Genomic DNA, 18569 nt, shown 5'->3' with positions numbered 1-18569 from the left:
AGCATGGTCTTAAATCATTACACAGGGGTGTTTATTTTGAGTGTGAAACAAAACAAAACTAAGATTTCAGGGCAAGTCCGTTCATTAAACGGATTTCCTTTATTTAAGAAAAAATAAGCAATAAATAAAGTTAATATAAAGACCTAACTTTAGTTATTACAATATTTACAAAAATATGACATATTTTGCACAGTATTACTCGTGTGACTGAGCACTCTGAATATTGCTTATCTGATCAGTGATACATTATTTAAATGGGTAAGACCACTTCACACCAGTAAAAAGTATTTCATTATACTTAGTATCTGCTTTTCTCCAATTCCAGGTATGTATGAATACTGAGCTTTTCTTCCCAATATAAACCACCTCTTCTCCACCCGGTCTCAGAGCCTCCCCTCACTCCCACCCCCGTTTACAATACAGGAACAACAGATTCCTACAGCCCCATGTGAAGGTGAACAGCACCTTCGCATTCCGAGCTGTTTTTACGATCTGATTTCTTCTCCGCGCCAGAGGTGTTTCCGTTGATCCTGCTTGCTGCGCGCAGTGTCTTGTTACTTCCTGGTATCATCAAAATGATACAATTCCGTCTTGAAAAGCCGAAAGCGTACGTTAGTACCGTTTTCAGACATGAACGCCCATGAATGTAAGGATGTTCTTTCATCATTCTTGACTGATCAGGCCCTTGAAGTCCAGGAAAAGACGAGAGTTTCAGCGGCAGCCGCATTCGTCCACTATCATTCCTTCGTGGTGGCGCAGAACTATTCGGTCTTCGTCGAAATACAGCATGCTCAGCGGGCTCGTCTTGATGGGGACACAACAGGTCGATGGCACTTGATCGGGGTTATACAATTTCACCAGACTCTGGGGGGGTTGGAAGAAAGCGAAAAAACACCTGTGTTAAAGCCGACGTTCAGCTGTTTCATCACAGACTAGCTGTTGTGGAGCTACGACAGAGTAATCAATAAAACAATGGTAAGCTCATGATAATTGGTACTCAGCTATGTGTAATAAGCATGAATAATTTCCGAAGGAAATTGAACTTTTTTCAAACATAACAACCCCGTTTTGCTTATAAACTGTATTTTAAATATATTTTTACATTTTAGACTTTGCATGCTGTAGAAGGGGAGGTGACTGTGGTCAGAAGCCTTTCATCAGCACGTTCTCCAGCCTCTGCTTTTTACGTGGCGACATGATTTCCCACTCACTTTAATAAAGATCCGCGAACAGTAAGGGATGCTTAACTTTAAAGACTTTTTTTTCCTCCCCAAATTCCCAAGTTTCACGATTTCACTCTCATATAGGTCTTACCTGCATGTACGCGTGATTTGTAGGCTTGAATTGTTCCCCAAGTGGATATGGGCATTCCCCCTCACAGCGGTAAGCATTGTATCTCTTTGGATACACAATCCAGGATGCCCATCCAACGTGGCTGAAATCCACATGCAAGTCCACCCTCCGGCAAAGGGATTTGGCCTTGAGGTCTTGTTGCCTCCTGTTGCGCTTTGCCTTGATGGGATTTCCAGTTTCTTGGCTTTCGTGACTTAAGACAAACCCAGAGTGTTCGGCTGCTAGGAGCAGGCTGGCCTTATCCTGAAGGCCACTGCCCGGCTTCACTTTTGTGAATACAACCAGCAAAGCCTTACCGTTTAAGCCCTGATCCTTCGAGCTGTTGCTCGGCGGCAGATCTCTTCTGGGCAGGGACGGCTCTTTCTCCAGCTTCCGGTTCAGAGAGGACAGATTTTCCTTCAGCCAGTCGCCTAGCAAATTTGTAATGTTGTAGATTTTCCAGTTGGGGTTAGAGGCCACAAAGGACGACGCAGAAAAGAGCCCCACCAGCTGCCGGGAATAGCAGGTCCCATTTGGGCATGGGAACTCGTGAGCGTGCCGCACCTCCACTGTGGAAGTGCTCAGGTTCAGGAACCTGGGGAACCTGATCCTCAGCTCAGCCATCTGGAGCTCCTCATTGGTCAGGAAGGTGGAGAGGTCAAAGGTCACCACCCAGCGACTGCCTTTCCGTGCAAAACCTGTCCACATAAAAGACAAATTCAAATAAAACAATGTTGCTAAATACGTTAAATATTCAGGTTCACCCCGAGGAGAGCCCAGGGTAGACCCATAATATATATATATGTCCATTTCTATAGCCATTACAATCACATACCTAAACAAATCATTCCAAACCTAACACCATCACCACCCATGCCATCTTTCATGATCATTGGTACAGAATATAAAATATCAGAAATCCAGGGTAGTTTCTGACACTGATTGTGTCATATCACATTTAAAGGAATTCTTTAAGAAATCAGAATAAAATGAATTGTAATTATCCTTAGCCATATATCAATACTGCGTACTGTATATCATATGGGGTTGTAAGCAGACAGTGAAAAGGGAAACAGAAAGATATTAAAACTACCAACCATAAAAATATCTAATTGTTTTACAGGGCCTTCTAGTAACCTTAAATTTGAAATGTTAGGATTATTGCACATTTTTCAATTATAAGCAGGCCACTGGATCACGTGATGCGTAAACTGTGAAAGAGTACAAACTGTAGCAGCTTTCCTATTTACACACTACTTAAAACTATACATTCACCTTTGTGTTTCTAGAAATACAGCAGAAAATCGAATCTAAAATTTAAGACAAAAATACAAAAATATTTTGACATTAGTATTGTGTAATATGTAAACACTTTAAGTGTTCTCTGAAAGATTCTATTATATATAGTAGTACTTTCCATTCTATACAACTCAAACTGCTCAAAAACCAAGTGAAGACATCGCTTTTCAACCTAGCAGCATGCAGTTGTCTGGTATCTCCAGTCGTGTGATGTGAACGTATGTACAGCAAATCTGTTTCTCATCTTAATCTTTAATATTATTTTATTTTTAAAGCATATCCTTACACTTTATATAGGGCAATAGTTTTGAGAGTAATCCTCGAATGATCTCCGAGAAGTATCTCGACATCTTACTACTTAATGTAGCTAATGTAGACCAAACCCCGTGAGATATCTTAATAATAACTCAGCTCCTTCAACTGTAGTAAATGAACTCATTGTAAACACCAGACAGACACTTTTATGGAAGCACGTGTAGTTGTTTCCTTAACAATATACATTTTCCAAAGGGGGAGTATAAACTAAGCATCCAAATAAAAAACAAGTGCAAATACTGTCCAGTTGTCCACAGCGTCTAGTCACTAAGAAGTGTGATTCCGCTGGCGTAACTTCTTCACATGTCAAAGTTAATGAAAAGGAAACTGTCGACTTGGTTCAAAGTAGGTTCTAAGTAGGTTGTGGTGTGTAACGGGATTGCATTTTCCCACAGTCTCATATATAAATACATTGTTTTTTAATTTGTATAATTATTTTCTCATAACAATCAATTACACTCTACACATTTTGAATGAAAACTGTGGTTGTCAGATGTTAAAGGAATTGTAAAAAAGTGAGAACTGTTTTACATTAACCACTGCCAAATAAAAAAAACGCTGCCATCAAATCGTTTAACTGATGTTTCTACAGTTACGATGATAAATTCCGACAGCGATAGCGACACCATTAAGCCTCTTATTATGTGATTTGTCTGTTTACATTAAAACTTCTTAAGATTAAAATCTAAAATGCCCGACATTGTATAGATACTAGTGCATGAAAAGACATTCATAGCTGTTAAGAATTCTACACTGGAATTATGTCCTTTTGAACATCAGTATTTTAGGGAATGCTGCTTAGCGTTATACAAACAGGTTATTACTCCGATGTATGTTAATTCTGTTGAAAAAAAACACCTCCCGGACATTATTGGAATTGGCCATTTATGCTCAGTTGACCTATCTTTCTTAATGATTTTGAAATAGTTGAACGCACTCAAACAAGAGAGGATTACAATAACAGTAATTCAGTAACCAAAACGTTAAAGCTTTCACATCAATCCTGCCATGTAACACTTGCACAACTTTGCCTCACAAGCACCCTCTTCATCTGTCCTGTTTGCATGCAGCAGTGATGCTGAAGTGTACGTTTGATTAGCCCAGGCGGATACAAGGAGCAACAGGTTAAAAGAGCAGGGAGGCTAAAGAGCGAGTGGCGATTTAATCTGATCAAGAGACGTGTGAAACGAAACCAAGGAAAGATGTTTTCTGCCGCAACTGATCTGTATAGGGATGTCTGGCAAAGACGGCCAATCAACATCATCAAGTTAAGAGGCCTGCCTTGAAAAGACCCTTTTCACACAGTGCTCCCCGGCAGGGTTAATTAATCCAGAGAAATGAATGTGGATTGAAACTTTGTGAGATGTCTGGCACAGAGATTTGACAGCCGACCACACCATAAGCTCCACCGTGCAGTTCTGCACAAAGGTCAGCAGAAAACTCCCCCCCTACTTTTCCATCTAACGTTTTAATGAATTCTCTGTCACTATTAAAAGAAATGGAAAGGCACTTTAAACATCAAAGGATAGCAGGGATAATAATACGACACTTCTTCTGTAAAGTCAATACAAACCGAGCATAATAATTCGTCTTACAATTTAGTCACTGTTATTATGATAAACTCATGATCAGCAGTTAACCTTTATGTAATTTCATTAATAAAAATCAGATGGGAAACGCGTACTACAGAGATACCCTGCATGCATACGAACTAATAACATTTGCATAAAAACAAACATGTTAAATAAAGCACTGGGAAGAAGAGCTTACGCTTGGGAAGAATGCTTTTGACGGAGTCGGCTTCATTAGCTAGCCGCTCTTCCAAGGTGGCGTTGCTGGTGTGATTGCCGGATTGAACTCTCCTGTAGAGCTGCCTCATGAAGGAAGCAGGCAGGTGGAGTCCAGCCGGTGGATACTTGTACGTCGCTGCTGGCGTCGGCTGGTGGTCCCCGGATCTGAGGGCGTCTAGTGCCGCCGAGAAGAGCAGCGAAGAACATAGCAGAACACTTGACGCCTTGAGTAAATACATGTTGAACCCGAATTGGTTAATGACAGTTTACCTGGTGCGGGAGGCAGGTTGCCTTTTAAATCCATCCTCCCTCCCAGTAATACATATTTATGAAGGAGCAGTGGACCTGGACATGCCCACTCAGCGGTCTTTAGACTACATTGTTCAGGGCCTTTATGTTGATAATGAAGTTCCATTATTCTCACCCGACCTTCCCCTTGAGTGGCAGAGACACTTTTTGTAAGGGAACAAGTGTCGTGCTCATTGTTCCATGTACTTCGGTAAATCTTTAACATTCATCTTACTTTTCCTCTTTATTATAAATAATATTTTGTATCGTGATTTTATCACAGTACAGACTGTATGACGGGAAACTAATGCGTATGTAACGTGACCAACATGAATTGAACTATTTTATTATATATTCCACACACAATGCACCCTTGAAATCCACGAGCTATCCATTCATTAATAAAAGATTGCTGTGAAAAAATGATTTTACTTGATTTAGGAGAAAACATGTTTATAAAGAATAGAAGACGTATACTTTGGACACAAAGCCTAAAGACACGAACCGTACACATTTAGTATTATGGTGAAAGAATATTGTTAATCCAGAATTTGTCAAAACAGTCAGGATACCTGTCGCAACGTAAAAAAATGTCTTGTTGATCTCTCTGGAAAGAGTTGTCATATACTCCTGTGAGCAAGCAGGTGACAATACCCACAGAAGCAACGTTCTCCATTACTTAGTAGATTTGTTGTCTTTTCAGGTTTATGACTTATTACAGATCTTGCAGAGAGTGAATACTAATTTTATTACAAGAGCTACCGAAATCAATCAATCCAAGTTACATGCGATGGCGAAAACAATTGATGCAGTGTTTCACGCTCTTTCCCCGTCCTCCTCCAATGAAAACCCATGGGTATCCTTAAACTGGCCACTGAATGGCCTAAATCGATTTTAAGCCACTACCAGTTCGCGTTGTCTGGTATAGAAACAAAATTTGCAGTATGGGTGGTTGCGGTCACACTTGAAGACTTGACAAAAATATAAAACCGCACAAAACAGAGCTGAGTTCAATGTATTAATATTTAAGAAAAAAAACTAAAAAAGTTATTCCCTCCTCGGTTGTGCGCATGCTCAAGGGGGCGCCTGTGGCGTCTGCCTGGAGTATTTTGCCACAAAAGATCACCGGAGTCTAAGTGGGAGATGAACGAAAAGATATGAATAATAACATTCCTAATAGGAAAAAACTAATGAAGACTCAGAAATTCTCATTTTAAGAACACCAGCCTTGCGAAGCCATTGGGATATAGAGGTAGCGTTTATGGAACACCAACTACATGGTAAGTGAAGTTATAGGAATGTACTTCAACAGCCTGCGATGCAATCTCAGGAATACAAAATCGCAGTTTCTGTCTTATTTACTCTAGAAAATGCCGAAATAAATGTTCTGATCCAGAGTAATGTTGAGTAGGTTTATAGTTCTGGTCGTGTTTCGGATCACCAGTGAATCTACAGTGTATGGAATTAACTATTAGCTTCTGATGCTGAGACAAACTGGTGTTCATCTGGTATTCTGTTTGTGTTGAAAGAGTTAGAATGTGTTGTTTTGTTATCCACAGAAGAAACTCAAATTATTTTGAAAATGAGCGCAACACTCTTAAATATAACGACGCAGAAGTCGTGTTGCGCACGCAAATGGTGATTTTTAAAAATGAGACAGTAGTGATGATATATAATAATGAAAGAAAACAGCATTACGTAAAAAACACGGAATGCGCGGCATTTGTTATTGGTTTTGTTTTAAAAATACATTTTGATGTATGCGAAGATCACGCACAAAGACGCAGCGTATTGTAATTGTAAAGCGTCATTTAACAACAGTTGTGGAGGTAGAAGAATACCAAGCCTTTGTATATTAGCTTATTAATGTGAAATGTCAGTAAAATATTATATTATACAGTACCATAACTTAGAGGATACACTAAGGATAAAAAAGGTGACTGAAAATGGATGGAGGCGTGTTTAACATTTGGCAGAGAAGTTTTTCAGAGCATTCAGGCTTTGCTGAGACACAAAAACAAATCGCAAACATTTGGAACACGTGACGCACGCTTTTCAATATACTGGCCTCAGTTCATTTTAGAAATGTATAATTTCAGAAACATGCCTGGCGTCATTTAGACCATTGGCACAAATTTTCGTGATTCTTCACTTCTCATTCAGTTCTGGATAACGAACCGAATCATTTGACTTTTGTATAGCGAGATTATGCAAATTGGAAGGCACAAAGGTAAGCAAGATGATTAACAGGTGACAGCAGGCACTTCAGGTTGATCTTCAGCATTAATGCTTTGAACATCCTTTGAACTACAGAAGACTTTTAAATAAAAAAGAAGTTGCTCCCCTCTTTCCACATGCTCTTAAAACGGCTGTAAATAAAAACATGTACTGTCTGCAATAGGAAAACTATATTCATTCCATTTAACACATTTTCAGTTCAGTTTTACATCTTCCTCATATACTGAAGGAACACAATGAAATGGGATTTGGGAAGAATATTTAATAGAGTATTTCCCTTTTTCTATTTCATTGCACTTCTTTGAGAGTAAGTGGTTTAAAATGCAAGATATTTCCTATACAAGGGATTTTTTTTAGTTTGTATCTTAAACCAGTGTCCCTCAGAGAAAAAAAAAAACAAAGACAGTTTGATCTCAAAGAAAAACTACATTTATTTTTAGTTTTTCCACTGTCAAACTAATAACCATACAATAAAACATTTAAGGTTCTTCAGATACATAGTGTTGTGTGTTTGTAATTTGGTCTGTTTATCTGTGGTTTTATCCTTCCATGGAGCAGTAGGTGACCCATTTTGCCTGCTGATGTGGAGATAAAAGAATGTCGTCTTTTCTTTGCATTAATTATTAATTGGGACTAATTAGTACAGTATTCCCGAAATGACAGAGACGTGCCCTTTCTAAATCCATTAGAATCCATGTTGACTATCCAAGTCCATGTGGACCTTATTTGTAAATAGATGATTCTCTAGTTCTAATTGTTGTAACAGGAGTGAGGTTTATGATCTGATTTATTCATAAGATGAGATACAATTACTTTTGGATGACTTTTTATGGTGGGCACTACAGTGTCAGTTCTTCACGGAGTAGTTATTACCCTTGTCTTCGGCAACTGGAATCCATGCAGAAGGAGAAAACACAGGTTCATGTATTTTCTTTTTATGTTGAGGTGAAACGGTCACAAACCTCCCATCCGTGGGGCCAGTCTGCCTCAAATGATACAGTTTCCAGTGCAGGTCCTGGAGGGCAACACAGACCTCCTGTTTTTTTTTTCCAGCCAAGCTCTTAGTTACACAACCAATCCCTTAATGAATAACAACTTATTAAAAGTGCTTGACTGGTTTCAGCTCCAAACAAGTTCGGAGGTTGCCTTTTATCCGTCACATTCCATAACGGAAATAAAATCACAAACATTTGAGTTGCATGGAGCCAAGGTGCCACTCTTCCAGTCAGGCCTCCTGTCTGTTCAATTAAGTCTTCAATCAAATAGTTTAAACTGTGCTGGAATGAAAACCAGCAGGTGTGGGGGCGCCTACAGGACAAGGATTGGGAGCACGTGCTCATGGAAATGTTGTATCCTGATGGCGGCAGAGGCTCCCAACAATTCCCTGTGCTTGCCCTTGGGTGGGAGTGCTTTTCTGATTGTTGATTAAGGCAATCGTTTTCTATCTCCTCTTCCTGATGGGGTGACAAGCACCCAATTAGTCTTGTACCTGGTGATGGCCACCACGACCGGGAAGTCATTTGGATTTGTTTAAGCAGAGCCGTTAAGGTTAATAATCTTGCGCCCTTGATCTTCAAACAAGTGCCCTGCCTTCCCCCCGTGATGAAGGGATACAGAGTGTGAAGTGTGGATGCCGCCCAGAAGCTTCTAAAACGTTTTGAACTGCCAGATGGCTAAGAAACGTTACAGGATCTATTTTCAATTTATTTACGAGGTACGCGTAAGTCTGAGGAGCGGCCACACCCAGGGACTGGGTCTTTGGGAGGGGAAGTGTATTGGAAAAAACGTTTGTCGTTGAATGTGCAGTCACCGTCAGGTTTGTCTCAATGCGCTTGTCTGACGGCCAGTCTCCTGGGCAGAGGATGAGGGGCTGGGGCCCCTGCAGAGAGAGTGGCTGTGCAGGTGGAGGTTTTTTTTTAACTTGGTAAATGAAATCGGGGATAATTATGAGTTAAAGCTGCTGTGGCGAAATTGAACTTGGCCGCTGATATCCCTCCCGAACCTTTGACATGAACATGACATGAACTCTTATTTATTTTACTGATATACTGTATGTGTACTGCTTCAAGTAGGGAACTGCGTCGGCATGTGTAGGCTTCAAAGGAACAAGTAAGGGTTTATTTCACGCTGAAAAGAAACACCTGAAGACACCTGAAGAAGGCTCCACAGCCGAAACGTTGTGTTTCTTCTCTTTTCAGCGTGGAATAAACCTATTATTTGTTCCTATATTTACTACTTCTTTGTATAGGTTTTTATCACATTTTAATTCACAAATGCTGACCAGTCTTGAGGTAAACCTGCCTCTTCCCAGCCTAATCAACATTTATTTACCCTTCAGTGGTTCATCAACGACATGAGTATATTGGGTAGTTGAATAAATCACTAGATTCATAAATGTATTTCTATACATATTTATACAAGTATATAATGCATAAATTGCAAAGGAACAAGTAAAGGTTTATTTTCTCTTTTCAGCTTTACTTGTTCCTTTGCAGCCTACACATGCTGACACAGCTACCAACTTGAACTATTAATGCATAAAAAGTTTTTTGGTTAAAACATACACAAACAAAGTACAACTGAAGAGATACAGTGCAAATTACTACACAAAGAACTATCTGAAAGCACTACATACAGCAGACCGTGCCCGGGTGACCCTGCAGCTGTTCAGAGCTGGCAAAACCCCATCACAACAGATTACTATTACAAGGAATTGGGACTGGTCATGGATATCATTTTAAAATGGGACAAATATTGTTGAGATCATTATAAAAGGATCAACAGTGACTTTTTTTCTAAGAAAGCATAGTATTTTAAAGTATGCAAAACTATTTTAACACTTTTGTACAAAGATTTCTTAACAGTGTCTTAACATCCCATCTTATCCCATCTTATCTTATGGTTTGGTAACATCAGTAATGCTAATTGTAACAGGTTGGGGGAAATAGTGAACAGGAGAAACAAAAACTTGGGGGAAATCTGATCAACTCGAATGCTTTCTACAGCAGGTTCTAAAGAAGGCCAAGAGCATTGTGAAGTGTGTGACACACCCCCTCTCTTGGGAACCTACACCATTCCCATCTGCCCTCTGTGCCCCTTACAATGCGTACTGGCAACAGACGAAGGAAATTGTTAATCCCCACTGCACTTCCACACTTTAAATAATGTAAATGAATTCTTTTATTCCTGAAATATTGCTGAGTCCTGAGCTCTTTGTTGGTGACGGTGCTTTTTGTCACCTTGTTATTTTGACCTCTCATTTAGTTGATTAGGTGGGGAAGGTGGAAATGGCTTCATCGTTTTGAACTAAGGGGAAACTTTAGAGAGGCCAGAGTGTGCCACTCCAGAGTGGATTTTAAACTGACACTTGACTTTTTAGTGCTGTGGGTTCTTTAATGTCCAAGGTTAAACTTGGTTGTGTCAGCAGAAACACTTTAGTCGTTCTTGGCGATGTTCAGTGCTTTTATTTCTTGTTTATATTTTTGCTACCTGCATGCATCATCTACATAAAATATCATTTGCCATTCAGTTACTCAGTCATTAATTTCGAGTCTCTTTTTGATCCTCCTTTGCAGCTTCTGCAGTGTCTGCAAATCCTCCTAATTTTTTAACTGCAGACGTGACTAGTTTACTAACTACAGCATATCCTAAATCACATAAATCGATTATATATTTTTTTTATCAATGATTGACTGTTCCTGTGGCAGGTGATACTGTATATCAAGTATGAGAAAGCTTGCGGAGAATAATTTAGCAGTGGGAAAAGAAGGGTTGAAGGAGGCCGGTTTGAAAAACAGAATAACAAAATGATTTGCCGATATGTGCTAACATTTCCCCTTTGGTTTACACTATGGGCTTTTCCTTTTTTCTGATCTTATATGTGTATTATGTTCAGCACTGTGGGGTAAATTCTGTTCTGGTGTCACTTTGATTGACCGTTTTATGAGATCTAAAACTGGGCAGAAGCTTGAATCAATTTAAGGGGAAGCCTGTGTGTTAAATGATAAGTAAAAAAGTAGCAATCAAAATGGATCTGTATAAACAGAAGAATATGCCTCGTTCATGGCTGCCGTCAGTGAGGCTTTCTAGGATGATAGTCTACAACTGGCAGATCAAACCATGATTGATCATGTGGCTTAGCCCTGCAGTCCCTCATGAGGATTGTGGGGAAAGCAGTGGGAACATTTTTCTTATTGACGGCTCAATTGTAATTTCAGCTGGGGTGCAATAGGGTATCTGGAAAGAAGCATGACTTGCTTGCTTTAGGTTAAAAAGGGATTTCCAAGCTGAGCTGGTAATTAAATCCAGTGTCTTCTTGTTCTTTCATTTTAGCAAGCCTGCCAGTGAATCATGCATTCCTTGTTAGGTTTGCTATTCATTTAGATAGCATGGTGAAAGCTGCAATATCACATTGTTTGAGTCTGGCTTGAAAGTGAAGGTAGATAACAGATCACAGCGCATGTACCCTCGCTGCCACAAATAACCGCATCAATTATCAGAGTTGTAGCAGCCTGGAGTCAGAGGGCAAACTCATACAAGGACAAATATTAAGAAGAGATGCCTGTTACCCCCAGCCGGAATGTCAATGGGAGGTCAGAGGAGACGGGAAGTGAAAACCAAGTTGAAAATGGGGAGGACATGCAAACTCCACACAGAACCCAGGAGCTGTGAGGCAGTACAGCTAACTGCCCATCCCACCATGCTGGGCAAGCCTAAACATCTCCTGGTCTAGTTAAAGACATGCTCATTGAGATCTAATGCATGTGACTCTGCATTGCTTAGGTGGATGCTGCAGGTTGGTGGTGGTGGAGGGGAGTCCCCATTACCTGTAAAGCACTGTAAGCAATTAATTAATTATGTTAAGCTATATGGCAAATGGTAAAGCTAGTGAAGTTAGTGGAAGTTACCATGCATTATGAACAGTTCCCATATTCCCTGATTCAATAATAAAATTTAAGTGCACAGAGAAGGCAGTAACTGAATTACTTATAGTGGATTAGAAGTCAGACTCACAACTAGCTCTTTTTTCTTTTCAAAGCTATTCATTTCTTTATAATATATAGTTTGTAGTTTTCATGAAATTATTACACTTCTAAAAGGTTTAGGGAGTATTTACTAGTTTTTAAGATCAATAACATATGCAACCTGAAATCTAGGGTTTGTAAAGTATATTTGTACCCTGCTGTTCCCAGTCTTCTTTTCATCACAATAGACACATCAGACGAGTTATCCTGTGCCGTACTGTTGGCACAATTCGTTATCACATACAAGTGGTGAACTGGAGGGCTGACAAATTTAGCAAAGCAGTGGGCATTGCAAGCCTCCCTTAAGAAATTGTACAGCATCCCTGGAGCAGTTTGAGTTAAGGGCCTTGCTCAGGGGCCCAGTGGAGTAGGATTCCTCTGTTGGCTGCAGGATATGAACTGGCAACCTTCCAGCCACAGGCGCAGATCCTTAGCCACAGGGCTACCGCTCTGTCTGTTTACTAGGTCCAGTATTTTTACCAGCCCCAGCCTAGTTGCTTTGGCAAAGGATAGTCAGTTCTGTTTAATAAAACTAGTCAAACACAGCGATGTGTTTGCATTTCTTTGTAATAACAGTACTTTAATAAAAGCTGATGTGCTTAATTTTCAGGCTACACATTTCTTTGGCAGTAGGTACTGTACTTGAGATTAAAAGCTGTGCAATTTCGTGATCTGCCACTAGATGGCACACACTTGTTTGCGATTCAGGGATCATTGAAAAGTGATATAAGCAGATTTCTTATATTAATGTGCTTTAAAAGTAACATAACATGTTTTAATTACAGGCCTACTTTGCATACTGAACCATACTCTTCTACTGGGAATTACCTATGTGTAATTACTTTCTCTGCTCTCTTTGAACTAGCAGTTACTTGTGGTTTTTCTGTAGGTAGGTCTTTATAGTGCAAGACAGGTGGGTTGCAACATCAGAGAGAAAAAAGATAAAAACTACAGAGAGATTTCAGTTTACTGTCTGAGCAGCGATGTTTTAGAAGTACAACGTCTTTTATTGGGCATATTAGTAGTATGCCGAGTTGGGATAAAGTTGAAAACAAAGGTCCAGGAAGTTCAATGTTTTTAGAACTCAGTGAACTGGGTGTTTAGAAAACATTAAAGAGGTTCAAACTGATTTTTAAGTCTTCCTGAGAATCTGTAATCTAGAGTTTGACCTGCATTGCTTGTTATTGTGATGGGGGCAGCATCAAACTAAACTGTTGTCCTAAGGCAAGAGTAAAGTGGAATAAATAAATGTACCTTTTGCCTCTTTGTAAGCATATTTTAAATCTGTGACTCCACATCAGTGCAGTGGCTGGGCAGTGTGTATTCAGATGGCAACACCAGTCGGTCTCTGTTCATTGCAGAGTGCAAATTGTTGCTTTAGTCATGCGTGCTGTGCAGAAGCCCTACAGTTCGGCTTCAGGGACACACGAGGCCATTCAACAAAACCCAGTGCTGATAAGTAATGCTGGGGCTGATACGGTCAAATGTATTGTTGGAACAGGTACAGCTATTAGTGAAAAGATATGAAAGATAGAAGATAAAAGATAAGTACTTAGCAGAGCTATGTTGTCAATTGAAAGGTTCCGCAAGGCATTAACACATTGTACATCTTGTACATATGTTTCCACTCAATAAACAACTACTAGAAATTGCTATGACAACTGAGATGCTTTTTGAAGACCAGAGACAAACCTGCAAAGATGTCCCAAAATCTGGGATTCTGGCTTTATATATTTACTTCTCACGATGCAGGATTATCATCAAGCCAGCTCATTAATTAAGAAAAAAAAATCTAGACATCTCCATTTAGCCACATCCTCTTGTGGGCCTTGAATTTTTTTAAAGCATACTTAAGCTTTGTAACATGAGGCTCATTTTTGGACTATAGGTGTAGAATACCTCTGCGAGAAGTGAGTATCGATTAAATGAGATTGCCAGTGTAATTATAGCTGTCTGGTCTGTAGTCATAATGTATAGAAAAAGTCCTTGATGAGCTTGTAAAACAGGAATGGAGTGAACCTTCAAGTTGGCATTCTCTTTAGGTTCTGATGAGATGGCTTTCCTGAAATCCCTTCCTATGTATTTACCAAACTACGTGAAGGGAGTGTATGGAGAAGGTTTTGTTGCTTGGAAACCCCTGGAAACAAACCAGGTCTATTATAAAAGACTAGAGAGTTTACCCAGAGGTTAATATTTTCTGACATGTTCTGAAAGACATTGTACCTAATTAAACATTTATTTTTTAGGGAATTCATTGCGTGTTTTTGTCATTACATGAAGAACGGGGTTCTGTGGTTATAAATTTGGAGGTGAAAGCCAGACAACTGAAATGTCAACTGCTGCTCAGGCATGGGCTTACTGGGAGAGGGGCTCGGCCGCTTGTTTTTCACAAGGTTTACCAAATTATTAAGATTATGATCTGAGTAAAAACCCAAATAATAAAATATTTAAGTGCATTGAAATAGCTCCTTTCATTCCAAAAGATTCCAAAGGTCTCTCTCCCACCGTCCAGTAAACGGTACTGAAGCATTCGGTCCAAGTCCAATAGATTACTGAACAGCTTCTACCTCCAGGCAATAAGACTGCTAAATTGCCAACCTGCAGCTCCTTCAGTAAATCACCTGTAATGGCTACATGGACACACAGTTTTCACTGTATTCAGCATAACTGCACTACTTGGACATAATGTATTGCATACACCATGGACACATAGCAGCTCTATTTATATTGAGATCTGTTTGATTTGATTTTATTCAATTTCTATTGCATTATTATGGATTATTATGTAACCTTAATTTTGTGATTTTTATCCTCCCCAATAAACTTTGAGTGATTGATTGATTGTGTAGAAGGGAATCTGTTTCATCCCCCATTAGTGTAGCCCCACCTGGGTAATGTGCATCAGCCCCTCTGCACCAGCAGACGAGAGGGAGGAGAAAGAAGCTGCTTCACTCGTTGAATAAAAGGGGAACTTTGTTCAGACCCAGAGTGGGATTTAGCCAGAACATTGGCACCCCTACTCCTTCAAGATGTGCCCTGGGATCTTTAACCAACAAGTAGTCTGGACCTTGGTTTAACATTTCATCTGAAGGACAGCCCCAGCAACAGCCCCATGTCCCTTGTCACTCATGACTCCTGTTGTCTGATTTCTTAAACTCATCTAAATATGTATGATTGTTCAATTCCCAGAATTCAAAACTGCAGATTGTTTTGAACCCCCCCCCGTTTTAAAAGCATCTGTTACTGCCAGAACAGTTATTAAAAACAATGTTTAAAGAGCTGTGGAAAATAGGACCTGCCCTCCATGGAAAAACAACTTTATCTTCGATTTCTATTTGTCTGTCGCATGAGATTAAACAGACATTTTAATTCTGTTGGGTTTAGTCTTTGCCGAAAAGGTAAAGACTGAAGCATTGAGTAGCTCTGCATCGAGTGAGAGATTGTCCAGAAGTGTTCGCTCGCTGACGAGGAAAGAAACAGACAGTTGCTGGTAGATAAGTCTTTCTTGTTTTTCCACCAGAATCTGCCAAGGAATCTGAAGATTGCTTATAAAGCACTAATCTCAGTTGCTAAAAATGTGCCATATCCACACCTGTTTGGTCTTTATTTACATTCCAGTCCTGTTTTTGATGTTCAGAATCATTACACCGTGCAGAGAGCACGTTATAAACAGAGTTGCCAGTGTGCTGCCCCAGAGAACATTAAACACAGTAAATTAAGGGAGAGAAATAAGCACTGAAACTCTTTTAGCAGGATGTGAGGCTGATGAAAATTTCTCATACAGACAGATGGCATCCCTCACATGTTCTGCTATGTCTGGCTGATAGAAATACAGAGTATGAACATGGAATCTGTCTCTTAATATTAATGGGACATGTGTGCTGAAGATTGCATAGGTCCCAACTTTGAACAGAACAAGAAAATATATCCTCCTGTGGACTCTAAAAACTAACCAAAACCCCAAAAAACAATTAATATTGCTCCATACCTTAATTCAGGGGTCTCCTACCCTGGTCCTGGAGAGTTCCAGTCCAGCTGTTTTGTATGTTACTATTAAGTCATTTTCTAAATCAGTCTCTAAAGATAATGGAACAATTCCATTGTGCTCAGTTAAACAGGTAATTTGTTAAATTAAGTAAATTAGAGATGATTTAGGACTAAAATCTAAGAACTCTTCAGCCTTTTAGGATGAGAATCCTCTTAATTGAACCAATGACATGGTTACTCTTATTTGTAGTTTTGGTAACTAAGATCTTTTGGGGAAAAAAAAAAAGTCTGTCTTTTCAAGAACCTGAAGCCGAACTCTGCAACAGCAGGGCCGTAACTCATTGAAAAGGCAGCTGCTGCTGTCATTTCTTTGCCTAGCCTTCATTGGGCTTCCATTAGGCTCACCGTTGTGGAGTCTTGTAAACCTCGGACATTCTGAAGGTTCCAGCGGTATTTAAAAATCCCCACCCATCAGTAAATCCTTCACCAATGGACGTGCTGACTCGGCTTCGAGCTCAGCTCCTGGAGACCCCAGCCTCTTCTGAATTCTGTTCTTTCCACTCTCTCCATTACATAATTGGTCTAATTGTGTAATTGTCCACGTAATTGTTATACTTCTCACCAGGCCTTGTTGTTGTATAGGTGACTTTAGTAAAGCAGATGTTTGGAGCCAACAACAATGAAGGCAAATTTCTATACACGCCTCAGAACCTAATTAATTGTTTAATTGACTGCACAGGCTAGGACAAAATCCAGGAGATACTAGAGCCTCCAGAGTTTGAGATCTTTGGCCCAGGAACTGCTGCATTTGCAACAGGGCATTGTTTACTATTGACTGGGTGTAGATTTTGCTTTGGGCAGAGATTTCTCTGATTCATATGGTTGCAAGAGAGTTTTCAAGAACATGCCTTGAAGATCTACAGGAAGGAAGGAACAGGTGTGGCAGTGTTAAACATCATGTAAACACCAATTGCCAGACATGCTCAGATTGGAAATACCCATTGTAGATGAAAAATGAAAGCACATTTTTTTAATTCTTGCCGACAACTAGGGGGAAATACATTATCTGAGCAAATGAAACATTTGTCTATGATGCGTTACTGGCTTTTGTAGCATACTACTGAAATCTTTCCACAAAAGATTTAGAGAAAGCTGTAATCACTTTTGACAATATATTGAGATTTAACTGTATTGAGATTGACAATATGTTGATATTCCTTTTATTGACAGAGCTACGGAAACTTCCAGATGAAACGGATCCATGTTCCTAACTCTCCTCCCTTGCTTATTTTTCAGCAAAGGAGCAGTTGTGGTGGCTGAGGGCTCTTGTAAAATCCCTCAGACGCTTTCTCTTTAGTTTCAGGAGCTGGGGCTTTGCTCCGGTCCGTTTCAGAACTGGGTTGCAAATATCGAACTAGTCCAGATTCTCACAGTCTCTGTTGTGGCGTTACTTTGCAGTTTGCAGCAAACTCTCTGCATGAAGCATAAACAAATCCTTAGTCTTGCTTCTCTTTAAGGTAATGTTTTGCCTAACGAACTGTGGGTGGTTAAGATAAGCAAGCACATGTGCTGAAACATATTGCAGATCACTTTTCCTTGCAGTATGCTATAAAATCATTTCAGAGTGTAATGAAACTTTTAAATGCAGTATGCCTTCTCATGTTTTACAACCCGGTCAGTGCCCAACAGTCTTAAAAGTCACTGCTGACTCATGAGTTTATTTTCCAATATGTCATTTTATTAAAAAAAAAAAATCCTGTGCTTGTGAGTGCGGGGGCTTTGAGATCCAGCTTAAAGTCTCTTTTTTTGTTAATGTCCTATAGAATTACTATGTTTCCTTGGATTAGCATGTTTAACTTTTACCGCAGCGCCTGCAGAAATGATCCAGAACTGCACCGCTCAGTATTTGAAGGCTTTTGTACAACAAAATCGCTAAAACAATTGGGAAATTCAAGGGACGTCATATTCCCGACTGATTGCAGGTTGTGTTTTTGCACTTTGCCTCTCATCATGCTTTGCAGATGTTTACATTGTCTCATCAGCATCAACAAAGGAAGTGCTGGTCAGCTTTTGGGGCATCATGTAACACCACCACTCACAACCCTGATGGAACTGGGGAATAAGGAGCTCATGGGCAGTCTGGGCAGCCATGTTTTGAGAATTTAGGATCACCGCCTATGTTATTTGCCCACCCAGTTTGGAATCGCCTGCTGTGAAAGCACAGACAGGCTTCCCAGCCCCACACATGCCTCAAGCTATCGATCTAGTGATTGTAGGCGTGTGGTATCCCTCGCTT

General features: G+C 39.9%; 2 protein-coding genes across 2 annotated transcripts in view; one reads left to right on the top strand and one right to left on the bottom strand.

The window, feature by feature from the left end:
- Window positions 1-135: 135 nt before the first annotated feature.
- Window positions 136-4975, bottom strand: ndr2 (nodal-related 2). Its single transcript, XM_088638174.1, has 3 exons — window positions 4717-4975; window positions 1315-2030; window positions 136-864 (listed from the first exon to the last, which is right to left on the bottom strand). Exons 1-3 carry the CDS (start codon window positions 4973-4975, stop codon window positions 712-714), a joined length of 1128 nt encoding a protein of 375 aa, XP_088494300.1. The 3' UTR covers window positions 136-711.
- Window positions 4976-6105: 1130 nt separating this feature from the next.
- pald1a (phosphatase domain containing paladin 1a) overlaps window positions 6106-18569 on the top strand; it is a 92646-nt gene continuing 80182 nt past the window's right edge. Inside the window, exon 1 of the mRNA XM_088634641.1 lies at window positions 6106-6304. The gene's annotated coding sequence lies outside the window, so the exon portion shown is untranslated. The remainder of the gene's footprint in view (window positions 6305-18569) is intronic.

This window comes from Lepisosteus platostomus, chromosome 6 (assembly GCF_059453375.1).
Source record: "Lepisosteus platostomus isolate fLepPlt1 chromosome 6, fLepPlt1.hap1, whole genome shotgun sequence".
NCBI classification, from domain to species: Eukaryota; Metazoa; Chordata; class Actinopteri; order Semionotiformes; family Lepisosteidae; genus Lepisosteus; species Lepisosteus platostomus.
The sequence above is the reverse complement of the archived record's forward strand: the minus strand, read 5'-3'. Positions and strand labels throughout refer to the sequence as shown.

Excerpts from the sequence above, each read along its gene's own strand:
- ndr2 (XM_088638174.1), bottom strand. The coding sequence starts at position 4,975 with ATGTATTTACTCAAGGCGTCAAGTGTTCTGCTATGTTCTTCGCTGCTC. Across the intron at positions 2,031-4,716 it reads CAAAAGCATTCTTCCCAAGC|GTTTTGCACGGAAAGGCAGT; the intron begins GTAAGCTCTTCT and ends TTATGTGGACAG. Across the intron at positions 865-1,314 it reads CAAATCACGCGTACATGCAG|AGTCTGGTGAAATTGTATAA; the intron begins GTAAGACCTATA and ends CAACCCCCCCAG.